This window comes from Lepisosteus oculatus, chromosome 9, assembly GCF_040954835.1.
Source record: "Lepisosteus oculatus isolate fLepOcu1 chromosome 9, fLepOcu1.hap2, whole genome shotgun sequence".
Classification (NCBI taxonomy): domain Eukaryota; kingdom Metazoa; phylum Chordata; class Actinopteri; order Semionotiformes; family Lepisosteidae; genus Lepisosteus; species Lepisosteus oculatus.
The window spans coordinates 44,402,850-44,423,222 of record NC_090704.1 but is presented as its reverse complement, the minus strand read 5'-3'; the positions used below and the strand labels follow the sequence as shown (position 1 = coordinate 44,423,222).

Genomic DNA, 20,373 nt, shown 5'->3' with positions numbered 1-20,373 from the left:
GAGACCAGTTCCTTTCGTTTGAGAAGCAGGTTCCCTCCAGCACAGATGATCACAAAAATATATATTTTTTAAAAAGTATGTATTTGAAACAAATATGTCCACGTCTAAAATACTGCCGTATTTCGTGGTGAATAAATCACACAAAAACTCAAATGCCTAAACGCGGTTTTAAAAGATATGAAACCCAGGAACAACCATCAGCTGCGTTCAACACTTTTGCTTTCACAATATTTTACGCAGGCATCTGAGTAGACAGTCCGGCTCAAGCCCGGGCACATGGGGTCCTGTCTCGTTTTTTTTACAAAAATCTCAATGCGCTTAGTTTCTTACACATGCGAATTTTTTTTTGATTCACTTATTGCGGAAGGAAACATCTTTGCAAAGGTTTATTTTTTTTTTTCATTTTCGGTAGGAAATGGAGGAGGTGGATGTCGAGCCGACCACAACAGTATGTTCTCTCTCTGGTTTATAATTTGTAACTCGGGGGGGGAACCGTATAGAAACACTGTAGAGGGATGTCTGTTCAGTTTTGTAGTCGCACATTTGCCTAAAGAAAGCGGGTGTTTGCTAGCTCCTGAAATGAAGAAGAGGCGGCTGTAATAAAGACTACGAGTGGTCTTCGCCTCTGTTTGAATTTGAGGCTGAATTTGTCACGTTTCCAGTTGTGCCAGCGCTTTGACGCGATCCCGGTGAAATTAGGATATTTGGTCATTCAGAACTTCATGAAACATTATTGCACAGCATTTCACGACCTCTTTTTATTGTTCGGAGATGGTTTCAGGGGATCGCTTTTCTTGCAGCTAGGAGTAAATGTTAAGGGTTTTTTTTTTTTGGTCTGCCGGGCAGGAGGAGGGTCGTGAGTTCAAATCCCGGACGTTTCGCCGCTGTCGTCTTCTCTCAGTCAGGCAGCTCACTGCCGGTGCCGGTGCTCACTGCGAACGAGAACATGTTGTTCAGGACCCCTTTCTGATTTGACAAAAGGATTCATTTAACTTAATTATAAAAAAAAAACGTAATGCACAGCTCAGTCCTGAACAAGACCACTTGATTAGAGAAAATAAAAGGTAGCACAGAGACGCGTTTAGTGTCCTGTCTGACTCCTGGTTTCGATTTAAAGTATATTATTATTATTATTATTATTATTATTATTATTATTTTATTTTGCAGCTCATCCCAGGTGTTGACTTCAGGCAGAAGCACTTGGGCTTTGTGTGGGGTCCCAGGGACATACTGACCTATGAAACTCAGTACAAGACAGCAGGTGAGGCTTCCCTGCCGTTACACGGTGCCTGTTTCTGGGTGATTCTTTTTTTGCTACAGCTCAAACGGAGACTTGTTCTTCCTTGATCGCCCCGTCAGGAGCCCCGGCTGCGTTTGCGAGCTGCCCGTGGATCCACATGGTCAGGAAGGATGAAGACATCTACTCTCCCATCCTGCGCAAGCTCTTCAACGAGTCCCACCACATCTTCGTCCAGCTGCAGAAGAGCACAGACGACACCGCCAGCAAGGCCAAGAAGCCTCGGTACACGGCCTCCGTCACCATGGAGATCCGTAGAAAGATGGCTTACTGATTTTGAGTATCTGACGGGGGTGTGGGTGGGGGCTCTGTTCTTTTGTCGTAGTAACGTTTCTCATCCATGTGGGGTAAAATCCATGCAGGATGAATCTGGTCATTGTGACGAGTAATGTACCATTTCAAGTTTTTTTTTTTTTTAAATGCTGTGGTCAAATAAGATAAGATTTTTATTGTCCCCTGTGTGAATTTTTTTATGGACACCTAGCACTCCTGTACATTTAAATAGAATGCAAACAAAAGAAAAGAAAAACATTGCACATTATTCTATTACATAAAAATAAGAAAAACATTGCACATCACTCTGTTGCACATGTACAGTATAACGCATAACAACATGTAACATTTATAACACATCCCAAAACTCAAGGGGTTGTAAGAGTGACTTCTCTGAGAATGAGAATTAAAAATGAGATTAAACGACTTCTCTGCACAATTCACAGCAAACCCAGACACGATGCAGGATGCTTGAACTGTCCTCCTGTATTTGCAGGTTTGTCAGCATTAGTAAGAACTACCGATCAGTGATCCGGGCCTGTATGGAGGAGCTCCAACAGAATGCAGGTACCAAGAGTTTCACTCCTGTCATGCAGAACATGTCTCATGGCTGTGACAGCAGTATCTGCAGGGTGATTTTTTAAAAACTATCCTTTTTCGGTTTCTTAGCACTGCCATTAATTTGTTGTGATTTTTCTGTTCCCTGCAGTTTCTGCACGTGACGCGGCTCTAGCAACACAGTATGGCAATCAGGTTGGGAAAGCTCTTTTTGAAGCTTCTTGCTTCATACGCATTGATGTAACTGAATTGATTGCATGCAAACTGTGGAAAAGCATAGCTTCTGACACTGCTGCAATTCTCATCTTCCCTTGGGCTTCAGCAGAGTTGCTGGGGAGGAGGTAAAAAAATCACGTCAAGAGACGTTTTGTGGAAACTCAAAAGCTTTCAATTAGGAAACTGTAAAACTCATAAGGCTGAAAGTAACTAAAGATGGACAGAGTGGTCTTTTTACCCCTTGACGTTCTCCAGACAAACTAAAGATCTGTGCATATCCATACAGGTGTCAATTCTGTTGGCAGTGGAGCTCATCTGGAATCTATGTGAAGTCTTGTTCATCGATGCTGCCCCAGGTTTGTGTTTTATGCATCCAACTTTACAGACTGTATTCATGAACATGAGCTCGTGAACATTAGTTTTTGGGTAAAGGTTGATAGTGTTTCTGTGAAGGTAAACCTGGCCCCTTCCAGTTTCTGTAAAGTATTGTATGACATTCCCATCTTTCCTAGTGATTACAATTAATTACATTTATTAATTTGGATGGTGATTTTTTTACAAAGGGTTTATTAATTGCATCTGGTCAAGATGGGAAGCTTGCGGTTTTAACAGTAGTTCCTGTATGCTCAGTCTCCCAGCAGCGTGAATGTAGTGGAACAAATAAAGGTTAATTCCATGTTGAAACGTAGTAAGAAAGATGAGACAAAGAAAGGGGAGAAAAAGTGTCCAAACAAAGAGAGACTTGGGGGAGAGGTGTGAAAAGATTAAATCTGTAAATGGATGGAGAGGTTCTAAAAATAATTTTTCATTTGATCGAAGGGGGAAGGTGAGATGAAAGGTTAATCTTGGCTTCTGGAAAGCCACTGTACACACTGACCTTCAGCCAGATGAAAATGGTTGTGTAGGCTCACCTTGCCCTGCCTGTGTGTTGGGAGAGAGTGCAGGGTTAGTGATGAGCTGTCTTGCATGTGGTTAACGGTAAATGTTTGCAATCATTCCTTTCAAGCTGGCACCCTTCTGCTGCACCTTCTGGACTGGGTTCGACTGCACAAGGCCGGCGTCGATGAGCAGGCTCATGAGGTTCTGCAGAGCGAGAGCCCCGCGCAGCACCCTTCCTACTGGGACGTGGTACGCGGTGGGGGAGGACCCCCTTTTCCTGCATCTGTGTGTTCGGGGGGGGGGAGGTTTCTGCCGCTGCCTTAAATTGGGATCCTGCCGAAAAAAGTTTCAACGCTACCGTTATTTTCTGATGCGTGATTTCGTTAATTGGGAAAACAAGAGGTTTGGCAGGGCAGGTGTGTTTTATTTTGTTATTAATAATAACAGTAATAATACTTCCTCACACTTATATAGCGCTTTTCTGGAAACTCCACTCAAAGCGCTTTACAGGTAATGGGGATCACCTCCACCACCACCAATGGATTATTGACAGCAGTTCTCTTGTCTTCCACTTCTTGCATCTCGGGTTTTGGGATAAAGTTTCTGATTTGGTTTCAACCAAGAGCATTGGAACTGTAACAGCGTAGTCCCCGTGAGAATCAGACCTGTGACGGCCTTTCATTTATTCTAGCCTCAGCTACCCTCCAGATCCCCACGGCGGCATTGCTCGTCTTAGTTATTCTACCGTTGGCACAGACCTCCGACACCACCGTGTCCCTGAGGTGTGAGAGCCTTTGCCGTCTCAGCAGGCTGTGAGGAAGGAGCCAGCGCTGTGCTGAGACTCTCTGTGCCGCTCCCAGCCTGCAGGGTTTCGATCGAGAGAGATTTGAATCGCGGCTTCAGCAGTATTTAGTGCCGCTTGTGGGCTAAAACATCAGTGCTCATTTGAGGGTACATGTGCCTTCCTTTGCTGTTGCTGTTGGAGAATTGCTGTGCTCTTCACCTTTTTGTAACTGCACCAGTCTGCCTCTCTCCTCCTCCTCATCCTCTCCCGATCTTCCACCCCTTGCCTCCAGGTGATCTCCTACGTCCTGCAGGGTCGGATGGACGAGGCCAGGCAGATCCTGGGGAAGCAGGCTTCCCAGCAGCCAGGGGCACGAGCCGTGTACAAGCTGCTGGACAACCTCATGATGAAAATGCCCATTTACAACGTACGAACCAGCTGCGGTTTTTTTTTTTGGGACAGATGTTTATCGCCTTTGCATTTCTCAAACGATATCGGCGATGGACCGAACATTTTCCTCTTGACGTATTCACTGTGCATTTCATCCACATTAGGCAGATTCGGCCATTCGGTATCATGCATCCTGGCAGCAAATAAAAACGTTCTTGTAAAATCCTGTCACCGTGACATGCTTGAAGAAGTGACGCGTGACGTGTTTCTTGGCCGTAGCGTGAGTTGGAAGCACCTTTTCGTCTTTTCCAGAGTCCTTGTATTTTGCAGTCAGATGCAAATAGGATGGGGGGGGGGGAGGAAATAATCGAGCCAGAAAAAACAAATAGGAATAAAGACAATACAATGTTTGCCTCTTGCCTGGTGAAAGTGGGTGGCGAGCGGAGTTGGTGAAGTTCTGTTTCTGTTTCTGTGGCGCGCAGCCGGGGGGGAACCAGACGCTGACGGAGTTCGATGTGAGGTGGCGTCACTGGCGCGAGGAGTGCACGCGCTGCCTGGAGGACCGCTCCTTTGCTGGGGACCCCCACCTGGAGCTCATCTGCAAGGTAGCCACCCGGGACGGGCAGCCGCACAGGCCTGCGCCCTCCCTCGCCGGGACTCGCAAGCAGCGCCGCTCAGCCTCGTCGTCGGGTGGCGCCTCGTAGGAGGGTTTACTCGGCCAGAGCGCGTCTTGCATCGGGGGTAACGACTTTGCCCTGGAATACCTTCTCTATCTAATACCAGTAAGGAGAGCAGTGCGTGTGCAGGCTCTGAATCGTAAATTCAGCTTGGGATGACATCACTCCAATGCCATTTCCTGCAGTTTACACCTAAACACAAGTTGTGTCAGTGCTGGTGATAATAAAACGTCTGATTACACAACGGCGTATGATGGCAGCTGACTAACAGTCTTCATCCTCGGCAGGCAGTCACTTGCGATTTCATGATTTCTGAGGGTGTAAACCATGACAAAGGGCGAGGTGTTTCGGAGGTGAACGTTGAGAGTCCCGTTCCTCACCTGGGATTGGCGGATCAGCAGAAACCGTCCGGTTAACTTTGATTTTCGTTTGCAGATTCTTCTGGGCGACGAAGACACTCTGCTGGAGCAGAAAGAGCTCCTGGGCACCTGGTACCATTTCCTGGTCACCCGTCTCCTGTACACACAACCCACTGTCAAGCCTACAGAGCTCCATTACTACGCACAGGTAGTGGCAGATCAGTACTTATCTTTTCCAGGTGGAAACAAGCTAGTGTTGGTTCGCCTAACTCAACCACATCTCGATGTACAGCCCTCCACGGCTTAACAGTACTTAAGATCTGTGATGGCTGAATTGACTTAAGGCTTTGTTAGCATTGCCTTTTAAGATGGCAGGTGTCAGTACACTAGAGTATGGAAGCAGAGGGAGACTATTTGGAAAGATACCTTGTCAGTTTTTTTTTATGCCATCAATGCTGGCATAGAGCTAATGAAAACAAATCTACCTCGAAGAATAACTGCTGTAATTTTACTTTCATCTCCTCTGTGAAATAAGAAAAGTGAAAGTTTACTGTCTTGGAATTCCAGTCCAGCATGGACATGTTCTTGGGTCCTCGTGCTCCGGAGCCTTTGGACAGCATCCTGTTGGCTGCATTCGAGTTTGACATCCACCAGGTCATAAAGGACTGCAGGTGAGAACCCTGACATCGTAGAGGCTGTTTCCAGTCTGATGATGATGATAAAAAATCTCAAGACTTGTGCCTCAGTGACAGGCCTTTCTGTCACACTGCCGCAGGGTGGAATTGCAGCAGGGGTGATGTGCTCTTGTGATGATCATGTCCCTTTTCTCTTCCTGTCCTTCTCCTTCAGCATTGCCCTCAATAACTGGTGGTTCGTTGCTCATTTGACAGACCTGTTGGATCACTGCAAACTCTTGCAGTCCCACAACCTTCAGTAAGTGCGTGGCTGTTCTATACAGGGTTTCAGAAGCAGAGTGAAACTGTGTCCATTGATGAGTGCTGGCAGGAATTGTGATTTGTATTTTAAGCTTTTTTTTAACAATGGGGAGATTCAACTCCTTGTCTACTAATTAACCTTGACCTGCTTTCCATTTATAGCTGTTTTTTAAGACTTTGTTTTGAATGAAGAAGTTCAGAATTAGTGGTTTGCTAATCTTTATCTTGCATAATTACATTTAGTCAGCTTGGGTTTTTTTTTTAGAAAATGTTTACAGCAACTCCATGATCTGATTGTGATTGAATTTTATTTTGCTTCAGTTTTGGTTCCAATCTAAGGGAGTTTCTCCTCTTGGAATATGCTTCTGGCCTCTTCACCCATCACAGGTACGTGAACAGGACTGGGTCGTTATTGGCCCCTATGATGGGGTATGTAGTGATTCTATGTATGTAGAGGTACCCGAGGGGAATTAAAAAAAAACATTAAGAAATCACCATGTTATATCTATTTATGCAAGACAGAACAGATGTCTGTAGGAAGTCCTTCATTACCATCTGACATGCCCTTAAAATACCTAGGTACTTTGAAGTAATGCCATTATTCCGAAAACCCTTATCTCTGTTGGCCTTCTCATCCTGTCTGTGCTCATAATTTGTTGTTGGTTCCTGCAGGTTTTATTCCGTTACCTCTAATCGTTAACCAATTAACTTTTACATATCGGACTTGGGGGAAAAAAGGCACGTCTTTAAGTGGGTCCAAAATCCTGTGAATGAGACGCTTTGTTGATGTTACTTTGCTAAATGTTCGGCCAAGGAGTCTGCCACACCCTCTTCCGTGCACGTGCACAGTCTCATTCCTGTGTCGCCTGTCCCCAGCCTGTGGCAGCTGGCGGTGGATTACTTTGACCACTGTCCGGAGTTCGGGAGGGTGTACCTGGAGATGCAGATCGAGAGGGTGCCCTTGGACACTGAGCGCAAGGCTGTGAAGGTGCTGCGGATCTGCGAACAGAGGCAGATGGCAGAGCAAGGTAAAGGGGTCCTGCAGGGAGGCATGGGCTCTAATATACAGAGTGCTGGAACTTTGCGTGTGTTCTGTCAAGATAAACAGATGGGCTTCCTATTAGGCGTGTTCATAAAGTCACTGCCCTGCAACAAGAGACGTCTGTCCTATAATGAAAACATCCAGATGAGGTGTTTGTTTCCCATAGACCTTCCCCCTACAGCCTGTTCGTTATCCGTATTGTATGTCTCAGACCTCTGCTGCATGATAAGTCATGGGTTTAATAAGGTCATATTGAGTATGCAAGAGAAGAACTAATTGCAACAAACCCATAACCTAATGTTTCCGGATGCAACCAACACCTGCAATTTTTTTTCACACCCTGAGATGCTTACATTTACAAATAGCGGGAAGAATCTCATTTTCTGCCTTGCCGTTCTCTGTCAGTGCGCAGTATCTGCAAGATCATGGCTATGAAAGCTTTGCGCAACCAACGCCTGGGCTCAGCGCTTTCCTGGAGCATCAGAGCCAAAGACGCCGCCTTCGCCACCCTTATCTCCGAGAGGTCAGTCCCGCCTTAAGACCTTGTTAACTTCGAGAGGTCAGTCCCTCCCATCTGGTTATTTTCCATGTGTGTCCCTTCCCAATCACGCCCAGTTCCCACGATCTGCGTTCCCTCTGCACCCTGTCGCAGGTTCCTTCAGGACTACTGTGACCGCGGCACCTTTTCTGACCTGGACCTGATAGACAACCTGGGGCCAGCCATGCTGCTGAGTGATAGGCTCACCTTCCTGGGTAATGCTCGTTCCCCCAGACAAAACAGACCCCAAAAAAAAATGCTTGCAAAGGTCTCTTGCCTTTCCTTCCATATCTGTAACTTCGACCTGTTTGAACTTCCCCATCTCACTTTTATAAAGGTCATTTCATGCACTTTTGTCTTCCTAATGCTGATGGCTCCAGGGGGGTCTCAGTCTCTCCAGGGAGTCTCGTGGAGGGCTGGTGTGCCTGTGGGTTTCTAGAACACCAAGGCTCTTAAAAAGCAGCTCATTATTGGCTTAATGAGTCCAAGTTAACAGCTTCTTCCAACTCTTAGGTGCTGTTGCTTTAATGAACCCTTGAAAACCTGCAGGCACACCAGCCCTGCGGGACCACTGATATAGAATGAATTACTGCAGTTTTGCTGACTTTGTGCAAAATCTACCTCAAGATTTTATGCTGCCAGAGATGCTTCAGGAACAAAACTTCATTCCTAGCCTGCTATTCACTGGATTGATGCATGTTAGTGCTGTGAAAGTAAGAGTCTGCTATTAAAGCAATTGTTTGGAAAAGGAAACATTTTTTTTTTTTACTCCTGGCTTCCCTTTGCATTTAAATAAAGTGTAGTTCCAGGTTCAGCTGCCTGTCGTGTGCGCTGCTGACTGAACCGCGTTGCCGATAAGGAGTGTCGTGTGGTGTTGAGCAGCAGTGTGTGGTTTTGCAGGGAAGTACCGCGAGTTTCACAAGATGTACGGGGAGAAGAAATTCCCAGAAGCGGCCAAGCTGCTGCTGTCCCTCATGACGGCCAGAATTGCCCCCAAGAACTTCTGGATGACCCTCCTGACCGACGCCCTGCCTCTCCTGGAGCAAAAACAGGTCAGAACATGGACCCTCCCTAGCGGGCGCAGGCTGGCTTCTTTGTATTTACTGGACAGGATGGACGTGTCCCAGCTTCTGTTCACAAGTCCTGTTTTGTTTTTTCCCCCAGGTGATATTTTCAGCAGAGCAAACATATGAACTCATGCACTGTCTGGAGGAACTCACGTCCGGAGCAGATGACTCAAAGGATGAACACGTAGGTCATGTAAGTTGGAGAATGAGACGTGTAAACACTTCTTATGTGTTAGTTTAAAATGAACTCTTTATTTTATATTTATATTTCTTTTTCAGTCTTTCAGGGCAACAGCCCAGCAGGACCTTTAGGCATTTGTAAATCATCAGCAGATTCAGACCAGTGGAGGGAGTTTATATTTGCCCAATTAAACTTTAACTGAGCACATTTGACCCTCCTCTTGATTTAGAAAGACTCGCAAAACGTGCTGGACTGTTCCCCTTGAGGAGCTGTTGGGAGGGAGACCTGCGGTTGTGCATCTACATTAACAATAGGGGTGTATAGGAGGCGTTGAGAGAGTCTCGAGTAAACTGGTCTCCCCAAATTTCCTAACTTTCTACGGTATTCACTACCCCCATCTATTGTCTCCTCTCATTGTGTAGTTTTTTGTTGGTGGTGTTCTGTAAAGAGCTTTGAGAAGCCACCTTCAAAGGCACTATATAAAATAAAGTTTGTTGTTCTTATTATTATAATACATTTGCTGTTTCTTCTAAGGTTGAAGACATCAAAACCACTAAAATAGAGCTCCTCCGTCTTGCACTGGCACGGAACCTGGCGTCCGCGATTGTAGAGGAGGGCACGGTGGACTCATGGTGAAAACCGATCCAATTCTCTACTCGTGTATATACATTTTATTATGGGTCCTTTTTTCTGCCGAGATAATAAAGCTCATTTTCTTCATAGAATTGGTTTGTGACCAGTGAGTTAAGCTACAGCCTGCAAAAAAGAACACGGGGCTTATTTATTTTTCCGGGACGGTACAGGGTAAACTTGGACGTGTCCAGTACAGTGTAGGCAGGGAGACCCAGTTATGGCTGCTTTAAAACGAAGATTTTTAATTCTTCATGCAGTGAAACAACTTCCAACACTCAAATATTTACAACTTTTGTTAGGTTTTAGCTAAAGAGAGATGCACGTTACGTTACATTGAACAGAAACATCTCTAGAAGTAGACAATAAATACAACAGAACACATAAAAAGAGTTTTAACATCGGTGCTGACAGAAGAAAAGGCTTCTGGGCCGGCAAACGTTATGAAGGGAAGAGAAAGCACAGAGGGGGACGCACTCTCGTTTCTCATGCTGTAGCCACGCAGCACAGAAGCCATTAGGAATATTCTCTTGAGATTGTTCAGGCTGTTGGACAGTATCTTGCCAGTCTAAATACTAAGACCATATCTGACTTCCTGTGTGCAGTCTTTTGCATTTTGTAAGCATGCTCTACCACTAGAGATTTGCAAAGGTTAAAGCTAATTTAAAAAAAAAAACATGAGTATAGCAGCCTAGAGATACAGAAAATAACAAGAGGCCAGTGGGGAGCTGTTCAGTGTTTTGATAAATTCAGCAGTGTAACAACCGGTTTGAGCGAAATGTTATCAATCCTTATCTCAAACCAATCAATAATAATAATACTTTTGTGTAACTACACTCACAGAAAAGTAATACAGTGTGAGAAATGAACTTTTGCAAACCACACACGATTATGTTGTGTTGTGGGTAAGGTTACACTGTTTTACTCTAGGTTGTTTTAGGTACAATAACCAAATATTTTCTCACCAAAATAATCCAGAATTATAAACCACACCTGTAAGACAATAATAATAATAATTAAAATTTACATCAAAAACAAAAATATTTGGGTAGTCACCAGTGTACAAATACTTCATGGACTACAAAATACCTTGAATAAATAATATCTAATAAAAAAGGACAACAGCACTAAGCAGAGTAGCAATTAGGCCATGACGTCATATCTGAGTCATCAGAACTATTTACCCCCCAAATGCAGAGAAAATTAGTGCCATCTATTTGAGCACCAGAGTAAAAGAAGTGGACATGGTTGATAAAGTAATTGCAGGGGAAGGGTAAATATGAATTTCTTGCAGTCCCAATCAGTCATGGTCTCCAATAACTGAACAATACAAGAACTGTTCACTTCCAATTAGCTAATTGGTTTTCCCATTTGGCTTTATGTGCTGTACAAGCTGGAACTGTCCTTCGGCATACTGTGTTTCTGTCACGCTACCCTTCTCCTCCTTCAGTAAAGCATCAAGCTCTTTTCAAGTCAACTTCAGCGTAATAATTTAAGTCTACACATCTTGCACAGTCGGACTCTTTCAGAAGAGACACATACTTTGCGATACCGGTAGCAAATGCAGGGTTGTCCCCCCCCAATACTGGAACATCTCTTAAAGTGCAGCCTTTGAAACAGCCTAGGGCTGGCAGGACATTCAGAATTGCAAGAGTTAAACAAAAAAAAAAGATCAGCTGACAACTGAAAGTGATTAAAATGTGTGCGATAATGGATTGTGTAAAAGTAACAGCACTTGACTACTAAAGAAAACATTCATCAACGCTTTGATTTTTCTCCCAGCAATGTAAGGTCAATCTGTCTCTTCGCCTGGCATCATGGGTCACCCCGTCATCAGGTGTTCAGGGGCGCTATAGGTTCCCCCATTTCTCAGCTGGAGGAAACTGGTCTACTTCTCCCACCTCAGTGCAAGGCCTGTCCCCAAGGGTGAAAGTCAGCTTGTACCGCAGTCGCACTTTATCCTGCAAGAAACATACAGGCATGTGATCTCTGCTGTGAGCCAAAAGAGCAGTACACATACAAGCAGTGACTCCATTTCCCCATCTAACAAATATAGGAACGTGGACTTACAGGAATTTAAGACCCGATGTGTTTGGGAAGTGTGCTGATAGACTTGTCAGAGGATTCTCATGGTAAGATAGGGGATTAGCAAGAACAATGGGATCATAGAGTATCTACACAATTTGATACTGCCAGGTATTTAAGACTAGGCCTTCCGTAAGAGACAAGATGACCAGCAGAAAGGGTCACTGGTCAGAAACAATCATCTTCTGACCGAAAGCCTGAAAGCGCCGGAAGTCAGCCATCCGCTGCCCTGGGGAGTTAGCCCTGCTCATTTTGTGCTGCTGGGGAAATCATAGCTGGCAAGTGATAGAATGAGCTACATCCTAACCTGTGCTCTGACTGGAACCAGCAACGTCTGAACTACTGCACTCTACATGAATACCTTGACTGGCCCGAGCCACTCTGGAGCCCAGCATTACTATTTGCTAGCGATCCTACCTTCAGTGGGTTGGCGAGCAGCATGACTTGGGTGATGGCTGATGGGGGCAGGACGGGGTTAAAAGGCGCCAGCTCTGTTCCGGAGGGAGGCTGCAGCTTCACCTTCATCGACTGCCATGGAATACAGTGGAAACAAGAAAGCAGCCTTAGTCAACCTACTGCACCCTCAAGTAAAAAAAAAAAAACATCACGAGATCCAAATGAATAGATAAAAAGAAGCATTCATCCTGTAAACAGTTGCCGTGTCCTCAAGCTGTTTGAATCTTGCACGTTCTACAGTGCCTCATGGAGGCTCTTACAAAACTGAAGCCCCTCACAGCCACTCTCAGGCTGAGGTTATCTGGGCTGAGTGTGTGCTGGTCACCTTGGGCACAGCTGCCTGCAGCACGATGTTTTTTACGGGCAGGGGGGCGGTGTTCAGCATGGAGACCACGAGCACGAGCACGTCGGGGCGGCCCTGGGGGCACTCCTTGGCGAAGTGCAGCAGGACTCGGACTCCATCCTTGTCGTAGGCAGTGACCGGCAAGACCTGACCTGAGCCGCAAGGAGAAGCGGTGTTAAAGCAGAAAAAAAGCACTTATGTTAACTGGACTGGTAATTATTAGAAGCACTGGGATTTTCAATGAACTAAATGAGCTTTCAGTAGATTCCATTTACAGGCTCATTGCCTCCCTGAAGCTTACTTATCAGCGTGATGACTCATTTTTATCCTAATGCTTCCTTCTGTAGAAGGTGAGGACTGTGCTCTGGTGTCACACGCAGCACACACAGTATCAAAGGGCTCTTCGTTAGGGATACATTTATTTACTGGCAGGCTGACAGTATAATCGGCAGTTTAATTTTTTTCCCCGTCGGTAAACATCCTCTTGAGCAGCGGTCCCTGCAGCACGGAGCTCGGAGGAGCAGAGCCAGGTGGGCTGGCGGGACTCACTGGGCTTGATGGAGTCCAGAGGGACGTGCACGCTGGCCAGGGAGCTGTCGGGACCCCTGGCGGGGCTGCTCTGGGGGGGCAGGTGGATGGGTGAGAGCGAGCGGAAAAGGGGGCTCCCAGGGGTGGAGGAGGAGCTCGCAGCCTGCACCAGGGAGTGGGAGAAGGGGGCCGCCGCCGCGGTGCCTGTGCTCAGGGGGGCCGGGGTGGCGCTGGCGGCGGGGAACCCCAGCATGGTGGGAACCACAGGGCCGGCAGAGGCGCCCGCGCCAAACCTGGAGCCTGGATTCAAGGGCGCGGGCATGCTGAGGATATGGAAAAGAAAACAAAAATATAAAACCGATTCTAGAAACACAGGAGAGTCGCCCGCGAAGGGGAACACTTTCAAGTGTGCAGCAACAAGGGACAGAAAACTCAAATGTCTTGAAACTGTGTGCTGCACGCACAGCGTACAGTCACTGGTAGAAGATGGCGGCTCTCGCAGACACCGTATGAACCATGAGGAAGGCAAGGAGAGGCAGGGGTTTCCTTTACCTCCTGGGCTCCCCGAGGTCCAGCATCGTGAGGTCCTGCAGGCTGGGGTTCGTGGGGGCTGGGCTGAGGTAAGAGTAGGAGCCGGTTCTGGGGGCAGCAGGGTAGGCAGAGCCCGAGGACTGGGGAGCTGTGGACATGGGTGTGTTGCTGAAAAGGTCCAGCCCAGGACTAGGAGCCTGTGGCAAAGAAAAACACCAGGTCTTATACAACAAATGACGCTTCTCCTACATTACCATCTTACCACTGATGGAGCTGAACTACCTGCAGAGAGGTCCACTGACTGCTCAACGCATCTTCCTTTGGGTTATTGGGAATGGGCACTGGGTCATTCAAGCCTAAAATGAACCGTAAGAAAGACATCAGTACGGTATGACTAGTGGTGGATAAGGAAATCTTAAACATCCCGTGTACAAAAGAAGCAAAAAAAAAAAGAATTGTTTTCTGTTCAACATACACTGTACTCGTCCAAAAAAGCCCGGGTGGGCTAGCGTGCGTCCCAGTTGATTAAAAAGGGCTAGAAGATGACGACCCACCTAGCGAGAGCAGCTCCTCGTCCAGCAGCGAGAGCGCAGCGGAGCCGCGGCCTGCCGGCTGAGCGCCGGGGCTCTCGGACGGAGCGGCGGGGCAGCACTGGGGGGGCGGAGGCAGGATGGGGATCGGTGGCGCCGGAGCCGGAGCCAGAGTCCTGGGAGGAGGAGGAGGTGCTGGTTCCGGGGGCGAGGGGCTCGAGACGTCAATGCCAGCCAGGTCAATCAGCGTCTCTGTATTGCTGCTGCCTTTATGGGCTGCCCAGCAGAAAGGGGGGGGAAAAGTAGCAATGATGGATTGCTTTCCTATGAATGCAGATAAAAGCCTCCCATTACAAGGAATATGAAAAGGGGGAAAGTTATGTTTTGCTGTAACGTATTTAAAGAGACGGACAAACAGAAACATTGACGCCACGATCATTAAGCAGGGGTGGATGCCACAGGGGAATTACAGCACGGGAAACGCAAATCTCACTTTCGCGAGCTGCCAGTCCCAAGGAATCAAGCTCTCCGTTGACTGCCTGCCCGTCCACTGTCCTCTTGTAGGAGTTAATGACTCGGGAGAGGTCGTCACTCGCTTGCAGAATCTGTCCTGTGTAAGAGAGAAGAGGATCCACGATGAGGGAGAGCGAACTGCACCGATGGCAGACATCGGCGCCCAGCCGGGACATGTGTTACCTAAGCTGCTGTCATTGTCCTCCGTCTCCGTGGCCAGTTTGAACACAGTGCGTCTCAACTTGTCACAGCGATCGTACAGCTCCTAAAAGAACCACCAGGAACCAAACGTTTACACAGAGATTTTTTTCAATACATCCATTGTTTGTGTCTAGCAACATACAGTGCATCATTTCAAACAGACTCATTCAAAGGTACGTCTTAATTTTGAAGTCAGAAACGAAATTGCAGGCCTGTGACAGTGCAGAGGGAGTCCTGCAGTTAGATAAATACACCCACGTTCCCAAGAAAGTAATTCCAACAACAGCCTGAAAGCTCTCAATAACAAAAAGAATGCCAATCTAATTGCAGTACTGAGTCTAAATTGGAAGAAAAATAATTTCACAGAACTGAGTTAACCCAGAACTGCCACAGCTAGGCAGGCAGAATTGGGTAAAGAGAAAAGGGCTCCACGCCTGCCTTCATCAGCTCTCTGTCTCCCTCAGAAGACTCCTCTCTGCTGAAGTGGGTCAGCATCTCATTGAGGAGCTTCACGTTGTTGTTGACTTCCTCCAGGGTGTTTGCACACTTTGTCACCTTTTGCATTCTGGCTTCATCCTGAAAAGTAAAGGCCATTTCCGATTATCTTTCACGCCCATCTCTGTTCAGAGTATTTACGCATGAGTGAAAGTGAATCTCACACTTACCTCCTTGACCATGTTCTTAATGAGCCTGTTGGCCTCCTGCAAGTCCTCTGGATTTTTGCTTTTTAGGAGCTCAGCCAGGATCTACAAGGGGAAGCAACAATACGCTTCTAGACTGGTTCTAACGAAAAAGGAACATTCATTTAAATTGGAACAGTTGTACACCATCAAGACCTATCAAGATAGTGCCATTTCATGACAACACCTCATGTGTAGCTACATGCCTACCATATGTTTATTCTCCTGTGTGTTTACTGGTCTGCATTTCCATTTTCTTGTGATTTGCTGTACTGTCATTATTCACAAGTCTTTACTGCTTTGTAATGTACAGTGCACACAGTGCGAAAGTGTTGTCTGTACACACAAGTGTTGTCATACACACACGGAGAAACAACCTATCCCTTCTCTCGCCCACTATGGTGCTTTGCACAAGGAAAATGTTAAAGACCCCCCCAGCACCCCTTGTCTTTCACGCTGTGGTGAACTGGTGCTGATGTTGGATCCCCACCTTGCTCTTCTCTTCATTCTCAAACACGGGGTTCCGGGGGCGTGCCGGGGGAGAGGGAATCAGAGTCTTGTCGACGGGGATCTCTGGGTCTGAGGTCACAATGCCTGACAGTGGAAAAGGGTGGAAACAGTTTCATCAGGGCAGCTGCGTGCCTGAGAAGGAAACGCTGACGCCAGTGTGCTGCACAGCCTTTCAGCAAAGATGAAGCGCAGGTGTAGAAAGAAGTAAGAATAAAGTGCACTGATTCTGGTATCCCATTATTGTTATCACTGTAATTAATCTAACAACAAACACAAACCCAAAAGAGAAAAAACGAGTCCCTTTCCAGCCCACAATTCTACGAGATTCACTGAAAAGCAGTGGGCGATGACTCACAACCTACCTATCAGCAGCCATATCACCCTGCAACTCACAACTGGCAGCCCACTGAAGCTCAGCAGGTGTGAGCCTGGTCAGTACCTAGATGGCAGACCTCCTGGGAAAAACTAAAGTTGCTGCTGGAAGAGGTCTTAGTGGGGCCAGCAGGGGGCGCTCACCCTGCGGTCCATGTGGGTTCTAATGCCCCAGTATAGTGATAGGGACACTATACTGTAAACAGGTGCCGTCCTTCGGATGAGACGTAAAACCGAGGTCCTGACTCTCTGTGGTCATTAAAAATCCCAGGGCGTTTCTTGAAAAGAGTAGGGGTGTAACCCCGGCGTCCTGGCCAAATTTCCCATTGGCCCTTACCAATCATGGCCTCCTAATAATCCCCATCTATGAATTGGCTTCATTACTCTCTGCTCTCCTCTCCCCTAATAGCTGATTTGTGGTGAGCGTTCTGGCGCACTATGGCTGCCGTCGCATCATCCAGGTGGGGCTGCACATTGGTGGTGGTGGAGGGGATCCCCATTACCTGTAAAGCACTTTGAGTGGAGTGTCCAGAAAAGCGCTATATAAGTGAAAGCAATTATTATTATTATTATTATTATTATTATTATTATTATTATTATTATTATTACCTTGTCTCTTTAACATTTGATAGGCTTCATTTATTTTGGCTTCATCGGGTAGGGCCACCGCCCAGCTGTACAGCATTTCGATAACTTTTGTCTTCACCCTTTCTGATACCCTGTCACCCAGGTACTGAAATAAAACGAAGGCAGGAATAAGAGGGACAGTAAAGCCTTTACATCAGGGAAGGGCAACTCCAATCCTGCACAGCCAGGGTCCAGCTGGTTTTACAGGTACTTTTTAATTAGCAACAGACCTGCAAAGGCAGATGCTGTGACTTCTTTCGCCAACAAGTCCTATTAAGTAATTAGAGCTCAGAGCAGGAATGGCAGTTGGAGAACTAGCTTTAGACAAGTACAACACACCCACGTTCCTAAGAAAGCAATTCCAACAACGGCTTGAAAAGCGCTCAATAACAAAAACAATTCAAATTAATTACTGTTCATTATCTGGTCTATTTGGGAGAAACTATTACGCAGGAGTGAGTTAGCCCAGGTCTGCTGCTGTCTCAGTCTGGAGTTTGAGCCGATGCCCTTATATTTCACCCTTTGTCACCTACTGCTTTCCATTTGCCCAAGGTGGACAAAATCATTTGATACCTGTGGACTCACCTTAGGGGAAACTACTTTGATCAATTCATTTAAAAATCTAAACTTTCCAACTTCATTATGGAACCTTCTCCCACAGTTCTTCATGCAAGCTTCTAAAACCTGCAGTGATTAAAAAAAATGTTAAAATCAAAACATGGGCACCAAGCTTAAACACTCGCAGAAATGCAGATTGTGTATAGAGAGACACCACACAGGGAAAATGCAGGAATTGACTGTATGTCTCAGGAGCAGCTGGTACTTACAGTCAGGGCCTGTATAGCCTCCCATTCCTGTGGGGATTGGATTTTATGAGCCAGTAACCTCACAGCTATCTGTGGACTAAAGAAAAAAACATTTTCCTTTTGCTTAGAACTCCTTGATCCAAAAGCAGCATACTGTCCAGCAACACACAGAAATCTTCATGCCTATCCATCCTACCTTGTATAAGCAATCCATGTTTTGACAATATTAGATGATGCACAATACGTGTGACTCACCTTTCTCGTGATTTCAGGATTTGCAATCTAAAGTATTTACAGAATCTTCATTTTATTATTTTAATCTTCTTCCTAGAGTATATTAAAGAAATGTTGGGATTGGAGCCAAATGGGTTACTGAATGTGAGCAATTTGTCTGCCACACTCGTATCAATGTCCTTGACTTTTTGGCTTCTGGACTTTCTGTCTACTGGACACAGCTGGTTTCATCTGCCATATCTTCCCAGTCCATGTGGACAGAAACACCTGAAGATCCATACTGATAATGGGATTTAGAGGCAAAGTGTTGGTCATAACAATTCAGAGCTTGCTCACAAAACACGCACAGCATCTCTATCTGGGCGGAGCACACGACGGAAAACGGTAAACGGAAATATCCACAAATCACTGTTTATTGAAACTGTATAATCTTGAAGGCTCTGGACATCAGTACTGCAATTGCAACCCTTGACCCAAAACAGCCCTTCATATCAGACCTTCACATTAAGTGGCCATTCCAACTCACTCTTCACAGACCTTTTCTGTTCCCACTTCTCTGAAGACAGTTAAGAAAGAGTGTGACCTACCCTTCTAATTCCTTATTGATTTGGTCACAGAATCCTATGATATATTCCCAGTCTTCCTGTCTGTTGGAGGGATTGGTGGCTTTATCTGGGGAGGAGAGTAAAATTATTGCTCCTTAAGAAGCAATTGCTCACCAGCACAGTTTCAAACTCATGCAAATGTTTTAAAACTTTATGAAGCAGCTACGATAACATCTTAGGTTCTTTGTGGTCTGAGGCTTTCATCACTTTAGGTGTTATGCCCTATGTTCCTGAAGATCCAAAGAAGAAAAACTGAGGGCAGCCATTTGAAAGTCTGGACATTTGAAATGTCAATGTAACCACATATGCCAGTATCACTACTACTGATACAAACAGGCCTGTCAAGAATACCAGTATTTGCAGCACTAATTTAACTACATGTTACTATATGGAATTAGATCATTCTTAATTGACATGAAGTGGCTTCACCACTCTGTTCTTCTCTCCACTGAGAGCTGGTGTGTGGCTGCCATCGCACCATCCAGGTGGGGCTGCACACTGGTGCTGGTGGAGGGGATCCCCATTGCCTGTAAAGCACTTTGAGTGGAGTGTCCAGAAAAGCATTATAAGTGTAAGGAATTATTATTATCATGATACTTAAAAGACATGTGAGGCACTTCATCATATATTATACCCTGACCATTAAAGAGAGCACTTACAACTGCAACACAAAGTTCCCAAAGATACTATCAGGCTATTGACAATCTGATTTGTGGCAAGTACTGTACACTGATATTTTATTGAACGGACGTGACAAAGGTAAATTCATTATGCGGATTAATATCAACACCGGCAGGGCTGATCAGCAAGGGGTTAGTTGTGAAAGACACCGGCTTGTTGGAAAGAAATGCCAGCAGGACATCTGCAACATGCGGTATGGTGTGCATCAAGCTGAAGATGCCTTCTTGGATTTTCCAACATTCCACAAAAGAAAGCAAACTCGCCTGCAGAAATTGATGGTTTAATAACGAAGTACTACACAGTGTCTAGACATACGCTTATCGCGGTTTCATGCCAGCGTCACAGGGAGAAGAGTCGAGAACCTAAAACCAAATGCAAATGACAACGATCCTTGCGGGTAACCGTTATGAGAAAGCCCTAACAAGCTATCTTTCTACAGTTTGCGTAAGCACCAGAAATTTAGATGCAAGCATACTGTTGACTGCAGCAAGGAAACTAAGTCATTTCTGTGATATAAGACAGCGTACACAAGTTGTCTGCAAATGTCATGCAAATCCACTAAGATCCAAAACTAACAGCTACAGTCTTATTGATTAAATAAAAGCTGTCAAGTCCATCAGGCTATATGGTTCAGTCACTCGCGGGCGGAATGTATTGTACACGTCTCTGAATAACACAGTTTCATTAACATTATCATTCATAGAACATTATTTTTTCCTTCCAATTACTCACTAAGCCAAGACTCTAGTGACTCTCCTTCCGGATCCGCCATATTCTCAGCGCAAGAAATCTCGCGATGTCGCATCGGGGATCTCGCCTGAGGGTAGCCAAGAAACCGCCAGATA

At 45.9% G+C, this 20,373-nt stretch overlaps 2 protein-coding genes across 5 annotated transcripts; one reads left to right on the top strand and one right to left on the bottom strand.

Annotated features, from left to right (window-relative positions):
- Positions 1 to 262: 262 nt before the first annotated feature.
- On the top strand, positions 263 to 9,921 carry nup85 (nucleoporin 85). 4 transcript variants are annotated; one of them, XM_015356661.2, is made up of 19 exons: positions 263 to 384; positions 1,168 to 1,261; positions 1,360 to 1,522; positions 2,067 to 2,137; positions 2,280 to 2,323; positions 2,631 to 2,700; positions 3,351 to 3,472; positions 4,300 to 4,434; positions 4,880 to 5,002; positions 5,510 to 5,641; positions 6,001 to 6,104; positions 6,283 to 6,366; positions 6,690 to 6,755; positions 7,245 to 7,396; positions 7,816 to 7,933; positions 8,063 to 8,163; positions 8,849 to 9,000; positions 9,113 to 9,199; positions 9,731 to 9,921. In XM_015356661.2, exons 1-19 carry the CDS (start codon positions 277 to 279, stop codon positions 9,830 to 9,832), a joined length of 2,028 nt encoding a protein of 675 aa, XP_015212147.2. In that variant the 5' UTR covers positions 263 to 276; the 3' UTR covers positions 9,833 to 9,921. The 4 variants fall into 4 exon arrangements, with proteins under 4 accessions (XP_015212147.2, XP_015212146.2, XP_006635520.2 ...); XM_015356660.2 differs by having other exon boundaries at positions 9,113 to 9,208; XM_006635457.3 differs by having other exon boundaries at positions 263 to 448.
- A 130-nt stretch (positions 9,922 to 10,051) lies between these two features.
- Positions 10,052 to 20,339, bottom strand: gga3a (golgi associated, gamma adaptin ear containing, ARF binding protein 3a). The gene is made up of 17 exons (XM_015356658.2): positions 20,261 to 20,339; positions 18,830 to 18,914; positions 18,030 to 18,105; positions 17,788 to 17,886; positions 17,185 to 17,308; positions 16,184 to 16,287; positions 15,679 to 15,759; positions 15,452 to 15,589; positions 14,996 to 15,077; positions 14,793 to 14,909; positions 14,324 to 14,575; positions 14,052 to 14,125; positions 13,791 to 13,966; positions 13,260 to 13,561; positions 12,693 to 12,862; positions 12,329 to 12,439; positions 10,052 to 11,787 (listed from the first exon to the last, which is right to left on the bottom strand). Exons 1-17 carry the CDS (start codon positions 20,331 to 20,333, stop codon positions 11,677 to 11,679), a joined length of 2,175 nt encoding a protein of 724 aa, XP_015212144.2. The 5' UTR covers positions 20,334 to 20,339; the 3' UTR covers positions 10,052 to 11,676.
- Between the last annotated feature and the right edge of the window lie 34 nt (positions 20,340 to 20,373).

Coding starts and splice junctions, on each gene's coding strand:
- gga3a (XM_015356658.2), bottom strand. CDS start 20,333: ATGCGACATCGCGAGATTTCTTGCGCTGAGAATATGGCGGATCCGGAA. Junction 15,760..16,183: donor AGAATGAAGAGAAGAGCAAG/GTGGGGATCCAA, acceptor TTCCCCTTGTAG/ATCCTGGCTGAGCTCCTAAA. Junction 14,576..14,792: donor GGGACTGGCAGCTCGCGAAA/GTGAGATTTGCG, acceptor TCTGCTGGGCAG/CCCATAAAGGCAGCAGCAAT.
- nup85 (XM_015356660.2), top strand. CDS start 277: ATGGGGTCCTGTCTCGTTTTTTTTACAAAAATCTCAATGCGCTTAGTT. Junction 1,262..1,359: donor AACTCAGTACAAGACAGCAG/GTGAGGCTTCCC, acceptor TCGCCCCGTCAG/GAGCCCCGGCTGCGTTTGCG. Junction 3,473..4,299: donor ACCCTTCCTACTGGGACGTG/GTACGCGGTGGG, acceptor CCTTGCCTCCAG/GTGATCTCCTACGTCCTGCA.